This window comes from Vulpes vulpes, chromosome 5, assembly GCF_048418805.1.
Source record: "Vulpes vulpes isolate BD-2025 chromosome 5, VulVul3, whole genome shotgun sequence".
NCBI classification, from domain to species: domain Eukaryota; kingdom Metazoa; phylum Chordata; class Mammalia; order Carnivora; family Canidae; genus Vulpes; species Vulpes vulpes.
In genome coordinates this window covers 73,768,172-73,786,818 of record NC_132784.1, presented here as the reverse complement: position 1 = coordinate 73,786,818, position 18,647 = coordinate 73,768,172, and the positions used below count along the sequence as shown (strand labels likewise).

Here is an 18,647-nt window from a genome sequence, read left to right as displayed (position 1 = left end):
GGGAGAAGCAGGCTGCATGCAGGGAGCTGGATGTGGAACTTGATCCCGGAACTCCGGGATCATGCCCTGGGCTGAAGGCAGCCGGTCAACCACTGAGCTACCCAGGCATCCCCCATTAGATGATTTTAAGCAGAAAAGTAATAGGATCATTTGAACTGTAGTCGGAGAGAACAGATAGTATGGATCAAAGAGACTAGTTAGTAAGCTATTGGAATAATCCTGTCAAAATATGGTGGCTTGGCCATAGTTTGTAGAGATGAAGTATTAGGACTCAGAATATATTTGAAAGATCTGAACAGGTTACTGGGTATAGGAGAGAGAAGAGTGAAGGATGGCCTTAGTGAATGATGAAATGATGTGGCTCTACTGAGGTAGGGAAGATTGTGGGAAGAGCAGCATTTGAGTTTGGGGTGTGGACAGTCAAGAGTTTTGGACCTGACAGATGTGGGACATCTACTATACATTCGAATGGAAGTGTTAAAAAGGCTGTGTGTGTGTATGAATGAATCTAGAATTCAGAGGATAGGTCAACACTGGGATTTAGGAGTAATGAGCATGTAGACAGTATATAATGTTCCCTGTAAATGAATGGGGAGAGAGAATAGGTGAGAGTTGAGGACAGAGCCAAAGGGAACCAGTCCTAGAGTCTGGTTTTATAAAACTCTTGAGTACTTTGAGGATTTCATTTTTTTGTTTCTAATTTTAAATGTTATTTCTTTTAGATTGAATGTGAAAGCTTTCATTAGCAATGTGAAGACAGCTCTTGCTGCAACAAACCCAGTGAGTACATACCACATATGTAGGAACATTGCAGCCATCTTTGTGGTTCTGTTTTCATTTGGAAAGTTCTTTTTGTTTTGTCTGCCAGGCTGTGAGGACTTCAGCCATCACCCTGCTTGGTGTGATGTATCTGTATGTTGGTCCCTCTTTGCGAATGTTCTTTGAGGATGAGAAGCCTGCCCTCCTATCCCAAATAGATGCAGAATTTGAGAAGGTAAAGATTCCAAAAATGATACAGTCCATTAGTAGACTTGAGAATGCTCATGTTAGTTGAGTTTAAGCTTTTAACCCTTTGGAATTAAGACTATATATGTATTTGCTTTTATATGCATAAAGTATCCCTGGGAAGAATTCATAAGAAATTGATGGCTTTGTTTATGAGGAGGACAACTAGATAGCTGTGGTAAAGGAGGGGAAATTTTTCTCTTTATGTCTTTTGTACCTTTGGAATATCAAACATTTGAATGTATTGCCTATTCAGAAAGTATATCAACATTTAAAATTGCTTAAATAAAAACAGAAACTTGGTCTTCCTGGAATAAACTTTCTAACCAAAGTTGCTGAGTTTGGGCAGACTTACTCTATACTTCTTGGGCATCCAAGTCAAAAGACAGCTTCATGATTGGAAAGTCAGATTCTGGTAGGTTTGTATAAAAAAACCTTTTGAAAAAAAAAAAACTTTTGCCATATAATCTCAAATTTGGGATCTGTGTAGGAATTAAAATATATGTTGGGTAGGACTCTTTGGGTTGCTTGGTTAACCATCTAACTCTTAATTTCAGCTCAAGTCATAATCTTAGGGTTGTGAGATCGAGTTCTGTGTCAGGTTCTGTGCTGGGTATAGAGCCTGCTTAAGGTTCTCCCCTCCCCCCCTTTCTTAAACTGTGTAAATTTTAAGTGGTATGAAGGAATATGAAAGTTTAACATAGGCCCATTCTCTAACTTGTTTGCTATTGTACCGTTCATCAAGTTCATTATCCTCACTGATTTGTTTGTGTGTAGATGCAGGGACAGAGCCCACCTGCTCCAACCAGAGGAATTTCCAAACACAGCATTAGTGGTACAGATGAAGGAGAAGATGGAGATGAACCAGATGAGGTGGGCACTGATGTTGTGGATCTTTTGCCGAGGACAGAAATCAGGTAGGTTTGTTGCAAATGGTTTATTGGATTTATGTAATGGGGGAGAAGGAGGGGGCGGTTTGTAGTGAATTCTTAATGCTAATCTTCTTTTTCTCAGTCAAGAATACTTCTATGACATCATTTCTTTAAGAGTCTGGAATTAAAGATTCTGTCTTCTGTTTTTTCAGTGATAAAATCACTTCGGAGTTGGTGTCTAAGATTAGTGACAAGAATTGGAAGATCAGGAAAGAAGGCCTTGATGAAGTTGCAGGTATTATCAATGAAGCAAAATTTATCCAGCCGAATATAGGTGAACTGCCAACTGCCTTGAAAGGTCGACTCAATGATTCGAATAAAATATTGGTACGTAGAACATATGCCTATTCTTTTCTTTCCTTCCCTCTTCCTGTAGGAAGTTCCTTTTTAATAATCTTCACCTGCAAAAGAAATGAATGTTCACTTTACTTTGAACTAGAAATAATCTCCTTTAATTTCTTAAGTGTGCCTCAAGGTAGGTTGGTAGATGGCAGGTTTATTAATCAAATTCTCATGAATCTCAGATTTCCTTTTTATAGGACTCTTATATTAAATATCCTTCTATAAAACTAACTTGTTATTTGTGTAAACATGCTTAATTTCTAATTTTTTTATTTGGGTTTTTATGACAGGATTTTCTTAAGCTAGGTTTTACCTTTAAAATTATAAAGCACTATCCTTTCTGGTCTAAAATCCTAATACTCCAGTGTTAGAGCTAATGATAAAAGGAGAGGCCACTGCCTGTAAATTACTCATAAGCTAATTAGAATGGCATCATAACAAACTGACTATCCTGTCTTTTAAGTAGGCCTGAAACTTTCTACTGCATTGACTGCTTACCAGCTGACTTAGAAAACTTTAAATACAGTTTGCTCTTGGTTTCAACATCAAGTGTTGGCTCTTTTCCCACTCAGGTGCAACAGACATTGAATATCCTCCAGCAACTGGCAGTAGCCATGGGCCCAAACATCAAGCAGCATGTGAAGAACTTAGGCATCCCTATCATCACAGTTCTTGGAGACAGCAAGGTAAACCTGACTGCTGACCACAGCTCCCTTCTGGAATAGGCCAGTCACATTCTTGGGCTAAGAGCAGTTCTTACATCTGCGTGTAAGAGTATACATAAACAATCTATAAACTTTGTAGGCAAAAGAACATTAGGAGGAAAATAGTGATAAACATCTTTACTTCCCAGGCTCACCTTCATAAAGTGAGCAATTATGTCACTAGCTTTACGACTCTTAGATAAGTTATTTATCTTCTTTGAGGTTCAGTTTCTTTATCTGTGAAATTTCATTCTTCAGAACTAAAATAACAGTCTGTACATCAGGTACCTGTTACTGTCTCATATAGTATGGACTTGAGAAATTTGGCTATTATGATTATGACATCATTGTTTTAAGTACTGTTATGAAGAGTGAATACATTTATGAATTTTGAGATCATGTATTTATTTTCTTCCTTGTTCTCCTGAACTGCTGGAGCAAAATTTTCTGTCACTTTAGTTTCACAGTTCTAGAATTGGTCTCCTCGAAAGATGCAAGCCTCTTATATTTAGCCCTAGATTGAATATTTGAATGTGTCTTTATTTTGTGCAATTCATTTAATGTAAGGAGTTGGAGTGTTTTAATATTTTCCTGTCAGTAAGACCTCATTCTATGAACACATAAATATGAAAATTCTAAGTGTTCAGGCAAATTTAGTAATTTCAATCTATTATGAGTTTTCTACCCTGTAAATTGTTAGTAATTTCAGTCTAACTATTATGAGTTCTCTTCCCTGTAGAGTTACATTCTTTAGTAGAGAACTATGGACATAACTTCAGAAAACAAAACCTCTGAGTTTATTCCCTTTACATGATATGTTATGCCCAGGTCACTGTTTTTGCCTAGTTTAATGGAGTATGGGATCTTACAGTTGGAATTTTGTTTCTCCTTTACTTTGGATTTTCAGTACTACCGTAGAACTCAATTCTGTGTCAGAGAAGTTGATTCCAAGTATATTCGTGTGGACCTTAAAGAAACCTCCGTTGTTCATGTTGCCAAAGCAACAAAGTTTTTCACTCCCTACCTTCAAACCGTAACTGATATTATCTTTACTAATTCTCTCCATTTAGAACAATGTTCGGGCTGCTGCACTAGCAACTGTGAATGCTTGGGCAGAACAGACAGGCATGAAGGAATGGCTAGAGGGAGAAGATCTTTCTGAAGAGCTCAAAAAGGAAAATCCTTTCTTGAGGCAAGAGGTAAGTACTACAATTATGATGTGCTTTACTCATGAATTTTACCTTCTTAGAGGTATGACCTACCTAATAAATATACTTATATGGATAGAATGAGTTTCATTATGAAACAGTTAATAAAATGAAACCAAATTCCTGAAACTTTTATACTCATGTACCTCTTTTTTTCCCTTTCTTCATATACTTTTTTTTAACAATAAATTAAAGATTTATTTGAAAGAAAGAGCATGCACACACTTAAGTGGGGGAAGAGGCGGGGCGGGGGGGAGAGAATCCTCAAGCAGATTCCCAGCTGAGTGGGGAGCCCAACTTGGGGCTCCATCCCAGAACCCTCAGATCATGACCTAAGCCAAAGTCAAGAGTCAGACGCTCAACCAACTGAGCCACCCAGGTGCCCCTTAACAATAAAATTTTTTAAAGGACTAGACTTTTTGTGAAATTTTTTCTTTTCTTGAACTCTGAAATGGTAAAATAAAAGGTTTTAATCAGAACATAAAAATAAATTCAGCATTCAAAAATCCATCAGTATAATTCATCATACCAGCAGGCTAAAGAAGAAAAAGTATAATTGTGTCGTATAATTGTATCAGTTGACGCACAAAAAAGGATTTGAGAAAATCCAACATCTGTTCAAGACAAAAACTCTGAGCATATTAGTAATAGAAGAGAAAAGAATTACCTCAGCTTGATGAAGACCACCTACAGAAAACCTCTGTAGATAATATCATTCTTATCTAAAGAGTGGTGAAAGACTGGATGCTTTCCTCATAAGATTGTAAACAATGTCCATTTTCACCATTATTAATTAGCATAGTATGGGAAGTTCTAGTTATTACAGTGAGGCAAGAAAAAGAAATGAAAGACAGATTGGAAAAAAAGTTAAACTATCCTTAATGGCAGATAACATGGCTATCTACACAGAAAATGCTAAGGAATCTACAAGTAAACTAATAAAAGAGTTCAGTAACATTGTAGGATACAAAATTAACACCCAAATATCAATCACATCTCTTTATAATATAGTGAACATATGGAAATTGAAATGAAAAAAATAATACCATGTACAATTACTCCAAAGAAAATGAAATCCTTAGATGTACACTTAGCAAAGCAAATACAGAATGTGTATACTGGAAGTTACAGAATGCTGATGAAAGAATTCAAGGAAGACCTAAATAGATGGAGAGATACGCCATGATCATAGATAGGAAGGCTCAATGTAGAGATGTCCATTCTCCCCAAATAGACCTATAGGTTTAATGTAATTTCCATCAAAATTGCAGCAAGTTTTTTTTTTTTATAGACAAATAGAAGTTTATTTTGAGATCTATATTCTAGGTAAAACAATCTTGACAAAGAAGAAAAGCATGGAAATAATCACTCTACCATATATTAAGGCTTACATATTGCTAACATAATCAAGAAACTGACCTAGAGGTTGGGAGACAGAGGACAGATCCAGGTCAGTGGAACTGAAGAGAAAACCCAGAAATAGACCCACCAAATGTGATCAACTAGTTTTTGACAAAGTTACCAAAGTAATTTAGTGTAGGAGCTAGCCTTTTCAACAAATGACTCTAGAGCCTTTGACACTTGTAGATAAAACATTGAACCTCAATCTAAACCTTCCATCCTATAGAAATATGAACTCAGACTGGATCATGGACTGAAATGTAGAACATAAATCTATAAAACTTTTATTTATTTAAGTAAGCTCCACACCTAGCATGGAGTCCAGCATGGGATTTGAACTTCTGACCCTGACTGAGATGAAGACCTGAGCTGAAATCAAGAATTGGATGCTTAACCAACTGAGCCACACAGGCACCCCAAGTCTTTAGAACTTTTAAAGATAACATTAGTGAAAAACTTCAGGATATAGAAATTCTTCAGGCAAGGAATTCTTAGATTTGACACCAAAACCACAGTCCTATCAATGGAAAGAATTGATAAAGGTGTACCTCATAAAAATTACGAACTTTTACACTCTGCAACCATGTGAAGATGATGAAAAGGCAGGTACACTGCTGGAGAAAATATTTGCAAACTCAATACCTGATAACCATTATTTAAAATATGTAAAGAATTCGCAAAACAGTAAAATAATAATAATAATAATAATTAGAAAATGGCCAAAAGATGGGGCACCTGACTGGTTCAGTTGGTGAAGCATACGACTCTTGATCTCAGTGTCATGAGTTTGAGTCCTACATAAAAAAAAAAAAAGAAAAGAAAAGAAAAAAAAAGGTCAAAATACATGAATAGATGTTTCACTGAAGAGGATATGCAGATAGCAAATAAGCCCCATGAAAGTTGTTCAGTATTATTAGCCATGAGGAAATATAAGTTAAAACTATATTGACATATCACTACAACTATCAGAATTACTGAAATGTGATAACACCAGATGCTGGCAAGGATGCAAAGAAATTTGAACACTCTGCTGGAGGAAATGTAAAATGGTATAGCCACTCTGAGAAAGAGTTTGGCAGTTTCTTATATGTGGGATGCCTGGGTAGTTCAGTGGTCGAGTGTCTGCCTTTGGCTCAGGTCATGATCCCGGGGTCCTGGGATTGAGTCTTGCATCAGGCTCCCTCTGCCTCTCTGTGTCTCTCATAAATAAATAAAGTCTCTTTTAAAAAAAGAACAAAAACTTAACATATAAGGGGCACCTGAGTGGCTCAGTCAGTAAGGGTCCAACTCTTGATTTCAGCTCAGGTCATGATCTCAGGGTCATGAGATTGAGCTCCACGTTGGGCTCCAGGCCCAGTGGGGAATCTGCCTGAGATTCTGACTCTCCTTCTCCCTCTGCCCCATCCCTCACACAAACGCTCTCTCTCTCTCAAGTCTTTTTTAAAAACCCCAAAACCGAACATATGGTTACTGTATGACCCAGCAATTGTAATCTTTTTATTCCATGAAAATGAAAATCTGAGTCTGCATAAACATCTATTCACAGATAATCATAGCAGCTTCATTCATGATACAAAAAAACTAGAAACAGCCCAGATATCCTTCAACAGGTGCAAGGTTAAACCAACTGTTTTATGTCCGTATAGTAATACTATTTAGCAATATACGAATCAGATATGTGCAACAATTGAGATTAATCTCCAAGGGATTATGTTGAGTGGTGAAACCCAGCTCCAGTTACATACCATATGATTCCATTTATTGAATATATTTGAAATTACAAATTTTAGAAAGGGAGAACAGATCAGTAGTTACCAGGGATTGGAATGGGAGAAGTGAGATGCTTGTGGTTATAAAGGAGGCAACATGAGGGATCCTTACAATGGAACTGCTTAAAATTTTGACTGTGATGTCAGATGTAGTAAAATATATGTGATAAAATCCTAGCACTAAGTAAGTATACACACAGACAAAAATGACAACAGCAAAGCTGGGCATTATGAACAAGATCAGTGGATTGTATCTGTCAATACCTGGTTGTGATACTACAGTATAATTTTATTTTTTTAAGATTGTATTTATTTATTCATGAGAGAGAGAGGCAGAGACATAGACACAGGCAAAGAGAAAAGCAGGCTCCCTGTGGGGAACTCAATCCCAGGACGCCTGGATCACACCCTGAGCCAAAGGCAGACTCTCAACCACTGAGCCACCCAGGTGTCCCTATGTATAATTTTATAAAGTGTACTGTTGGAGGAAACTGAGTGCATGGGATCTGTGTTATTTCTTATATAACTCCATATGACTACAATTATCAATACAAACTTCAACTAAAAAAATAGAGATATGAATTATTTTGAAGGAATAGAGAAAAACTGTTGATATAAGGCTGAAAACACAAGTCCTGGTAGAACTTGTCCTCCCCTGATCAGATAAGTGGTCTGCATTTTCTCTGACTAGGTAAATTCTTAGAATTTTTTTAAAAAGATAAGTGAAAAGTTGTTCATCTTTAAAATACATTAAGAACTATTAAAGCTTTTAAGAATTAAAAAAAAAAAAGTAAAGCTTTAGAGTTTTTTTTTTTAAGATTTTATTTATTTATTCACGAGAGACAGAGACAGCGACATAGGCAGAGAGAGAAGCAGGCTCCCTACAGGGAGCCCAGTGTGGGATTCGATCCCAGAACCCCAGGATCACGACCTGAGCCAAAGGCAGAGACACTTAACCACTGAGCCACTCAGGTGCCCCAGAACTTTAGAGTTTAATGCCTAAGTATGGTCCAAAGAACCATGTCCTTATCTTTCTTTTTTTTAAAAAAAGATTTTATTTATTCATGAGAAACTCAGAGAGAAAGAGAGGCAGAGACACAGGCAGAGGGAGAAGCAGGCTTTAAGCAGGGAGCCTGATGGGGACTGGATCCTGGGTCTCCAGGGTCACACCCTGGGCTGAAGGTGGTGCTAAATTGCTGAGCCACCCAGGCTGCCCACCATGTCCTTATCTTAAAGAAGATTGTCATCTTTGTGTATATTATTTAAATACAGCGTAGTTCTTGAACAATGAAAATTACTGATTTTATAATGGAAAGTTGTAGCGTAAGAACTAATTCAGTGTTTGGTACTGATGCAGTCATAAAGCATAAGATGTAAGTAATAATTTTCCACTTGAAGTGTATAACTGGTCTTTATTTCTTTTGGCAGCTTCTGGGCTGGCTGGCTGAGAAACTACCGACTCTTCGTTCCACCCCCACAGACCTTATCCTTTGTGTTCCCCATCTCTATTCATGCCTGGAGGATCGCAATGGAGATGTGCGGAAGAAGGCCCAAGATGCCTTGCCATTCTTCATGATGCATCTGGGATATGAGAAAATGGCCAAGGCTACCGGGAAACTAAAGGTACTACTTCTTGTGGTTTGCTGCTGTTAAAAGCCATTAGAAAAATATTGAACATGAATTTATATAGGCAAGAGATCATATTATCTCCTAGGAGTTGCACTTGAAATCCCAATGAGAACAAATCTACAATATCGAACAATACACAGAACTCAAAGAACCTGACTCTGGAGGGGCAAAAATTACAACCTTCTAGAATGGTAGCTAATTTAGTATGACTTCATAATGTGTTACTTCTCTTGTACGGTGTGCCACCTCCCTTACTTCATAGGTATTTCAAAACTAGGAGTTCAATGATGTGTTTGACAGCAGCTCTGTTAGTAAGCATAGTATGAGTATCATGTATGTGGCCTCTCACTTCTCCTGTTATGTTGCCTCCCTAGCCAACTTCTAAAGATCAAGTATTGGCCATGCTAGAGAAAGCCAAAGCTAACATGCCAGCCAAGCCTGCTGCATCTGCTAAAGCAAGTTCCAAACCAATGGGAGGGTCAGCTCCAGCCAAATTCCAGCCATCTTCAGGTAACTATTTTCAGAGGGTTAAGGGGGAAGGAAGTAGCATAGGGCAATCTAAAAAGAAATTGAGTCTTTATTTCTTACTGTATTTCCTAACAGCTTAGATACTAGGTCCTCTTTCCCGCCCTCCCACCTTCCCTCCTTATCCTTCTACCACAAACATTTTGTTAAGTATATGCTAGAAATTGTGCTAAAGGTATGAATATGATTAATTTGGTTTCAAAGTCCAAAAAGGGGTTTTGGAATAGCACATTGAAATACTCCAGAAAATGAGTGTTCTGTACTATTTTTAAGGTTTCCATACATTTTCTGCTATTAAATGTTAGAGGGTGAATTGAGACCATCTAGTTTAATCCCCTTTATTAAGAGATGAGTAAACCCAAAAGATTAAGTGATTGGCACAAGGACAACCAATCAGTGCCTGAACCAGCATATAATTCCTCTTCCTCATTCCCAAATGAGTTCTTCCACTAAATTGCCCGTTTGCTGATTCATTCTAATATTTACTAATCTCTTAGAGAAAATTCTTGATTTCTTCATCCTAATGTTAAAATTCCATCATGTATAAATAAAACTCTAATCTGTAACCACTTCTCTAGACTTCCTGCTTAAATGAAATGTTATTCATTTGGTGGTGTAGAAACTATTGATACTATAGGGTTAGAAATTTTACAGTGTACAACTGTTGGTATCAAAGTATATATTCAATTACAACATTTGTTGGAATATTGCTATATGGTAAATAAATACTATCAGCAATGACAGACCCTATCCTTCAGGAAGTATCCATCTAGGAAAGAGGGTTTTTTATCTGTTATTTAGAAAATAGTTTTAAAACTTCAACTTAACTGTTGGCAAAGTAGATGGAAATTTATTGAGTTAATTTCTTAGGGTTATGCTTAAAAAGTAATTGAGGCATGGGACTCCCGAGTGGCTCAGCGGTTTAGCGCCTGCCTTCAGCCCAGGGAGTGATCCTGGAGACCCGGGATCGAGTCCCACATCGGGCTCCCTGCATGGAGCCTGCTTCTCCCTCTGCCTGTGTCTCTGCTTCTCTCTCTGTGTGTGTCTCTCATGAATAAATAAATAAATAAATAAATAAAATCTTTAAAATAAAAAAAAAAGGTAATTGAGGCAGAAAAAAAGATGAGTTAAAAATCTAATTGAAAATACTTTCTAAATTGACACATTTAAAACTGTAAGCTTTTTCATCATTATATATTTAACCTACTCAGAATAAAGTGATATTAGAGTTTATATTTATAGTAGATGCCTTTTTTTTCCTCAAAGCACCTGTTGAAGATTCTGTTTCCAGCACTGTAGAACCCAAGCCTGATCCGAAAAAGGCCAAAGCTCTAGGAGTTTCCTCTAAAGCAAAGGTATGTTAACTCTGCATAGTTAGATGTAGAATTGCTTTTAAGTGTGTTTTGTACACTGAGTCATTCTATTAGAAAAGATCAAATTATGATCATTACTACTCTTATTTATTTATTTTTCTTTAAGATTTATTTATTTATTAGAGAGTATGAGCAAGCCCAAGCCCGGGGAGGGACAAAGGGGGAGAGAAGCCTCAAGCAGACTCCCTGCTGAGCGCAGAGCCTGACTCTGAGCTTCATCTCATGACCCATTAGGTTATGACCTGAACCAAAACTGAGAGTTGGACACTCAACCAGCTGAGCCACCCAGGTGCCCCCAGTACATTTATTATTATATGTTTATATAGAATGAGCACTCTGGCCGTTCCTTTGAATATTACAGTTATTTGTTTCCTTCACTATGCATGGTCCTTTAACTCAGTGAGTTAATTTAAATAGGTAATTATCTTCTAAACTGTCCAGTGAAGCTGTTCTTTTCCTGTCCTCCCCACTGTCCTCATCCCAAATTTAACAAGTGCTTATTTTAGTATTTTGATCACAAGTGCTTTGAAGTATTTTTGACTCTGTTCTTAATGCTATACTTTTTTCCCCAGTCTTTTGCAGTTTATGAAGCAGTTTCACATAAATGATCTCATACTTGTTTTAACTGAATGACTTCAGTGTTTGAACTAGAAAGAAATTCTGGCCTACTAGAAATAATGGACTTTTGCTACATTTACATTAATAATTAATAATGGTGCCAGTTTTGAAAATAAAATATTATTTTAAAGACATATTCTGGGGATTCCCTGGGTGGCTCAGTGGTTTAGCGCCTGCCTTCCGCCCAGGGCGTGATCTTGGAGTCCCAGGATTGAATCCCACATTGGGCTCCTTACACGGAGCCTCTGCCTCTCCCTCTGCTTCTCTCTCTCTCTCTCTCTCTCTCTCTCTCTCTCACTCTGTCTCTGTCTCTCATGAATAAATAAATAAAATCTTAAAAAAAAAAAAAACATATTCTGAATGCTTGCTATTGTCTTCTATCTGATACAAAGATTCAGAATCTTAGGTTATTTTTCAAAACCACTTTAATAATGATTTAAAATGTTCCTAGCAAGTTTCTCTAGAAACAGGTTCAGAGAATATCCAGTTATATTGATGTGACAGAGATACATTTTATATGAAGAGAAACAGAAAAGCTTTCTTGACTAAGATGTATAAATGCCATTTAAAATGTCATTAATGTGGAAAGCTGTAAATGGTGTCAAAGATTTTCAAGAAAGAAAAGAGCTGTCCAATAAAGAGTCTATGACCCGGGCAGCCTGGGTGGCTCAGTGGTTTAGCGCCACCTTCAGTCCAGGGCGTGGTCCTGGAGTCCCGGATCAAGTCCCATGTCGGGCTCCCTGCATGGAGCCTGCTTCTCCCTCTGCCTGTGTCTCTGCCTCTCTCTCTCTCTCTCTCTCTCTCTCTCTCTCTCTTGCGTGAATGGATGGATGAAATCTTTATCATCTGTCATTGGTCTGGGTCATAGACTTTTTTTTAGAGTTTTTCCAACTATATTACATGCCTTGGTAACCCACAGTTACTTGAGAATGTACTAAAAACATTTTTGAGGGCATGATTCCAGGATCAAGTCCCACATTGGATTCCTTGCAGGGAGCCTGCTTCTCCCTCTGCCTGTGTCTCTGCTTCTTTCTCTCTCTCTCTCTCTCTCTCTCTCTCACTGTGTCTCTCGTGAATAAATAAAGAATATCTTTTTAAAAAAAAATTCTGAGAGCGCCTGAATGGTTCATTCAGTTGGGCATCCAACTCTTTATTTTGGCTCAGGTTGTAATTTCTTGGTTATGAGTTCAAGTCCTATGTTGGAGTCCATGTTGGGCATAGAGACTACTTAAAAAGAAAGAGAGAAACATTTTTGGAAAACCTATACAGAAACATAGTATATGTAAGATTCTGTTGCTCATCTGTTTCTTTCATGGAGCGTATAATATAGAGAGTACATGGTTTATAGAATGCCCGCTTACTGGGTAATAACATCATGTTCCCAAAGACTAGTAGCCTAGCTAACCAGTGTTCCCTGAACTTTGGCTGTAGAGTGCACAAGGGAAGAAAGTACCTAGCAAAACCAGCTTAAAGGAGGATGAAGACAAATCTGGTCCTATATTCATTGTTGTTCCAAATGGAAAAGAGCAAAGAATAAAGGATGAAAAAGGATTAAAGGTAAGGAAGGGACAAGAACTTTCCAGAGTTTTTTTGCTTTTTTGTTTTTCTAATCAAAAATAACTTTACTGTATGAAATTCATTTCATTGTGAAATACCTAATAATGAACTGAACCTTTTGCTTATAAATCATAGCTTGTTTCTTCTCCAGGACAGCTTTATGGGAGCATTAGCTCCTAAAGGATCTATAGAATGGAGTTATTATTGCCTATTCTTCCTCCAAATGGAAAGAAACATTAATTGTTTTAATTTTTATAATCAAAGAATGGAAAATACTCCTTGATTTTTATGAATTACACATCTGTAGTAGGCTGCTTGCTTAATCCTTAATGTACCTGACACCTCAAAAGACAGATTTGGTGACTTATTTTTCTGCTTCAATCATTTCTCTTTTTATGTTGTTTTGGTGTTACTAGGCAGTTAGATGTTTTGTCAAAATATGTACATTGTTTTTAAAAAAGTCAAGCGGGGCAGTCCCGGGGGCCTAGCGGTTTAGTACCGCCTTCAGCCTGGGGTGTGATCCTAGAGACCCGGGGTCGAGTCCCACGTCGGGCTCCCTGCATGGAGCCTGCTTCTCCTTCTGCCTGTGTCTCTGCCTCTCTCTTTGTGTCTGTCATGAATAAATAAATAAAATCTTTAAAAAAAAAAAAAAAAAAGGTCAAGCAGTATGAAAAGTCCAGAGTGTATGTAGTATGAGAAGCAAGTCTTCCTCTAGTCTCCCTCCACAGAGAAGATATTACCAGTGTGTTTGTGTATTCAGAAGTATGAGTATTTCATACTATATAATCATATATGTATAAATATATAGCCTGCTTTTTACACACGGGGAACATGCTCTATACTATACTCTTTGTTCTGTATTTTACTTTTTTCTTTTAATGATTGTAATATCTTAAAGGTCATTACATTAACTTATGCATATATCCATTCATTCTTTGGTACGTCATATGTATGTACCTTTCTTTATCCCCAACCCACAATATAAACATTTAGGTTGCTTCTAGTCTTTCACTATTATAAACTATTCTGCCGTAAGCATCTTTGAATGTGGGTACTTGTGCACATATGTGAATATATCTTTATTAAACTCCTACTAGAATGGATGTACATTTTTAATTTTGATATTTCAAATTTTTCCTTTATTAAAATTGTGCCAATAACATCCACCATGTTGTACATTAATAGAGCATTGATTTTTTTTTTCTAGTGAGAATTGCTGAATATTCTATTCCTAGAGGATGTTGAGTTAAGCTTCCAGAAGTATGACTGCTTGATAATACATTTTGCATTCATATTTAATAACAAATTAATCTTGTCAAATTTTAAAATATTCTATTAAATTGATTTCTGCAGATGCTTTAAATAATGTTCTCTACCTCATTTCAGTTGAACATTTTATAATCCCTTTTGACTTTTTTTTAGGTGCTGAAGTGGAATTTTACTACTCCACGGGATGAATACATTGAGCAACTAAAGACTCAGATGTCTAGCTGTGTGGCTAAGTGGTTACAAGATGAGATGTTTCACTCAGACTTTCAGCATCATAATAAAGCCCTTGCTGTTATGGTTGATGTAGGTTTGCTGTAGATAAATACACATGTATATCAGATCCATGAGAATACTGTGCCTTGTGAAATAACCAGAAGTTAACATGACTTGAGAAGAAACTAGAATACACCATGTTCTCTGTTTTGGGAGCTTTTTAATTATTTGATAGAATAAATGACTCTCAAAATTTTAGATTTTTTTTTTTTACATGAGTGTATTATTTACTTAATCAAAATTTTAGGTCTTAAATAGAATCATAAGAATCTAGTTTTCTTATTGAACTCTAGTAAAATCTGTAAGGTCCTTACCTAATGGAACTTAAATTTTTATACAATTTTATTTGTGTTTTGTTTTAAGCACTTGGAGAGTGAAAAAGAGGGTGTTATTGGTTGCCTGGATCTTATCTTAAAGTGGCTTACCCTGCGATTTTTTGACACCAATACCAGCGTCCTGATGAAAGCCCTAGAATATTTAAAATTACTCTTCACCCTGCTAAGTGAGGAGGAGTATCATCTTACTGAGAATGAAGCATCTTCCTTCATCCCCTATCTCATCCTCAAGGTAATACATTGTTCTCACTCTGAAAGACTGCCCAAGTTCCCAGCTGACCTCAGTTCCCACCCTTGATTCCCTCTCCCTTTTTCATTTATTCCACCGTTCATTCCTGTGCCCCTGTTCTTCCAAGATGTAGTGACACATGGGATGACCCTTTGCCCCTCAGGAAATGCCTCATTCATTGTTCTCCTTGTCAACTAGGTTGGAGAACCAAAGGATGTCATTCGTAAAGATGTCCGTGCCATCCTGAACCGGATGTGCCTTGTCTACCCAGCCAGCAAGATGTTCCCCTTCATCATGGAAGGAACCAAATCCAAAAACTCTAAGCAAAGAGCAGGTGAAACAACAATTTAAATTGAGGCATGAGTCTGTACAGCAGTGACCTCTAAAAGAAATAGTTTATAGATGAACAAGGACATTTCTTCAGTGTCCATGTAGTTGATTTCAACCTTCCGATTTGGACTGTGAGAGTGATGAGTTGCACACTGGTGGAGCCAGAGTATCAGGTGATACAGGCACCACTCAGTACCACCCTGGTGACAAAATCAAGTGCACAGGGGCCATCTGACTCACAGGTATCCCTTTCTTCCAGGAGCACTTGCTGTAACACTATTATTTTATTATGTGTTTTATCAGAAAGCAGTAAACAAGGAAAAATTCTAAATAGAGACAGAATAAGATTTTAGTCCTTCACGTATCTAAGGCAAATTTATCTAGTAAAGATAAGTCTCTAAGCCGAATGTGTGTTGGGTCTCATTAATTTAACCTTTCTCCCCCATCAGAGTGCCTGGAAGAACTGGGGTGTCTCGTTGAGTCCTATGGCATGAATGTTTGCCAACCAACCCCAGGGAAAGCCTTAAAAGAGATAGCGATTCACATAGGAGACCGTGACAACGCTGTGCGCAATGCTGCCCTCAACACCATCGTCACTGTGTACAATGTACATGGAGATCAGGTGTTCAAACTCATTGGAACTGTGAGTGACTTTTCTCTGAACATTTTCAACATGTGAATTGCAGAATCAGGGGTCAGCTTTCATGTCATTGCAACTCGAGCTAAGTGTTTATCACGTTTTATTAAGCTTAACCCAGTGTGTCCTAGAGTCCAAATAAACCCTTGAGGCTGTCTCTGATTGTTGTAGGGCAATTTATGCTATGTCTTACTGGAAACTAGATTTTCTTTTCTGAGAAAGAAAAGCTATACAGTTGCTTTAAAAACAAGAACTGGTTTTTTTTGTTTTTGTTTTTGTTTTTTTTTAAGATTTTATTTATTCATGAGAGACACAGAGAGGCAGAGGGAAAAGCAGGCTCCATGCAGGGAGCCCGATGTGTTCGATGCTGGGACTCCAGGATCACGCCTTGGGCCTAAGGCAGGCGCTAAACTACTGAGCCACCCAAGTGTCCTGAGAACTGTTTTTGAATGAAATCCTGAGCTAGTCTGGGTTTATATTCTGCCTAAGAAATCTGCTCTAGAATTGTTAGTGCAATTAGTTTTTAGTGAGCAAGTATTCATAGGTATAATTCTGGTACCTGTCAGATCAGAAGAGTCTTTAGCTACAGCTACAAGCCACACTATGCAGACATGTCAGCTGCTCTCATTGCTTATTACTTGTTTGAGCCAGTCACTTGTGGTTGTATCTCAGTCCTTTGCTCCACTTATTCCCTAGTATTTTATATATTTGCACGGTTTTTATATATTTTTACCTGTGTTAACTGTTTACATCCTCACTACAGGTCAGTGAAGGAGATAAAGCAAATGGGAATTTTACAGATGATCAAAAGTGAAGCTTCTTGCCTTTAGTTGACATAGTGGTGACACAAGAGACATAAGGAAGCGTTATTTACTCTTTGGTCTTTTGTAGTTATTAATATCCTTTCCTTTTGTATTCTTTCTTTCATAGAGTCTTCTAATATAGAAAATTTTAACAATAGTTGATTTAAAATGTAGCTAGTGTTTTGAAAATAAACTTAAACCAACATAGTAGGTTCTGCTTGCTTCAATATATGAATGGATATTGACTCTTGAATCTTCCAATTAGGTTTTTAATTCTCTTCATATTCTGGAGAGAATAAATTAAATTTGGGCTCTCTTACAGCTCTCTGAAAAAGATATGAGCATGCTTGAGGAGAGGATTAAGCGGTCAGCAAAGAGGCCTTCAGCTGCCCCAATAAAACAGGTGGAGGAGAAACCTCCGCGCACGCAGAGCATAAACTCCAACGCCAACATGTTGCGCAAGGGACCAGCAGAAGACATGTCCTCCAAACTCAAGTATGTAGATGGAGACACTTGTCTAAGAACATCTCAGTGGCCTTTGCCTTGTGTGCTTAGAGCTTATCCTGTAACATAATCTTGAGTTTCTGTAGCCATTACCATGCATGACGGAATGTCTGGGGAAATGTCTTGTAGCCAAATGTTTAATCCTTCAGTCTTCATTGTCTTTGTCTTTGTCTCAAAACCACTTCTAAATAGTCTTGTGCCTTCTTTCACTGCTTTTCCGTGGACAGAATTATGTATCGCACTTATAGGATGTAAGTACTGCCTGCTAATTTCTCATTAGCAGGGCTCTTATATCTTTCTAACTTCTGACTTGGATTCATCCCCTCTGGAGGGCAATTGGTTTAGAGTTTATAACTCTAAACAGGTTAGAAGGTATCCATAAGTATCCCATGAATCAGTCCTTCCCTAGAAGTCAACTGGCTAGCAGAGGTGTCAACTCAATGTCAAGTAGCTAAATAATTGGTTCACCTTTTTCCTTGTGTTATACCTGGCCATGGTCAGGTTCCTATTCTTCAGATATGGCTGATAAGTAAAATGCATGCAACACAGAATTGGCATAGAGACTCAAAATATAGCCTCCTAAGCAAGACAGCTCTATTTTGGGCTATATGCAATATCTAATGTTAACCAATTTGAATTTGAAAGCCTTAAATACCTATCGCTTGGATGTAATGCTGTCCCTGACCTGTCAAGAGTGAATATTCCTAGAAAGAGGTGACTGTCCCTCAACGTATAAAATGTTCCAAACACTGCATGGAAGAATGCTTATGATTAGAAAAACTTAAACACCAGTTAATTTGGCAGAAAAGAGCCAGCCAGTCGAGATTTTTCTTAAATCTCGAGTAGAGAGCTTTTAGTCTGTATATTTTATTAATTTTATTAATAAATTTTATTAATTTATTAATAAATAATAATATAAATAATTTTATTAATTTTATTAATCATTTTCTGCCCCATCTGAAATAGTAGTACAAGGTTTGTTGGCTTTAGTGAACTAGAGAGAATACTTACCATTTGAAAGGCATTCTAAATACAAGCTAGAATGATCTCCTCCAAGGGTATTCATGAACCAGTGTTGTTGCCCATTGAAGGCACTTGCTTAGACTCAAGGACTTACATCATTCAGGGGGGCTGAAACCAGAAGTTGAACATCTGTCTTGAAGCTTTGGGGCAACTGGCAGTGCTACTCTTGCTCTTTGGTTCA

The 18,647-nt window shown here is 37.4% G+C and overlaps 1 protein-coding gene and 1 non-coding gene across 19 annotated transcripts in view; both read left to right on the top strand.

Moving 5' to 3' along the window:
- CKAP5 (cytoskeleton associated protein 5) overlaps positions 1–18,647 on the top strand; it is a 107,019-nt gene that overhangs the window by 68,806 nt on the left and 19,566 nt on the right. For all 18 annotated transcript variants that reach the window (XM_026004061.2, XM_026004066.2, XM_026004065.2 and 15 more), the window contains exons 19-33: positions 723–780; positions 869–994; positions 1,783–1,922; positions 2,090–2,264; positions 2,852–2,965; positions 4,054–4,182; positions 8,790–8,984; positions 9,365–9,500; positions 10,782–10,870; positions 12,938–13,063; positions 14,486–14,635; positions 14,969–15,172; positions 15,368–15,503; positions 15,949–16,142; positions 17,262–17,434. In XM_026004061.2, the coding sequence (XP_025859846.1) occupies positions 723–780; positions 869–994; positions 1,783–1,922; positions 2,090–2,264; positions 2,852–2,965; positions 4,054–4,182; positions 8,790–8,984; positions 9,365–9,500; positions 10,782–10,870; positions 12,938–13,063; positions 14,486–14,635; positions 14,969–15,172; positions 15,368–15,503; positions 15,949–16,142; positions 17,262–17,434 (2,145 nt within the window). The remainder of the gene's footprint in view (positions 1–722; positions 781–868; positions 995–1,782; positions 1,923–2,089; positions 2,265–2,851; positions 2,966–4,053; positions 4,183–8,789; positions 8,985–9,364; positions 9,501–10,781; positions 10,871–12,937; positions 13,064–14,485; positions 14,636–14,968; positions 15,173–15,367; positions 15,504–15,948; positions 16,143–17,261; positions 17,435–18,647) is intronic.
- LOC112924398 (small nucleolar RNA SNORD67) lies at positions 15,630–15,740 on the top strand. The gene has a single exon (XR_003235878.1). It is a non-coding gene; the product is annotated as a small nucleolar RNA SNORD67 (small nucleolar RNA).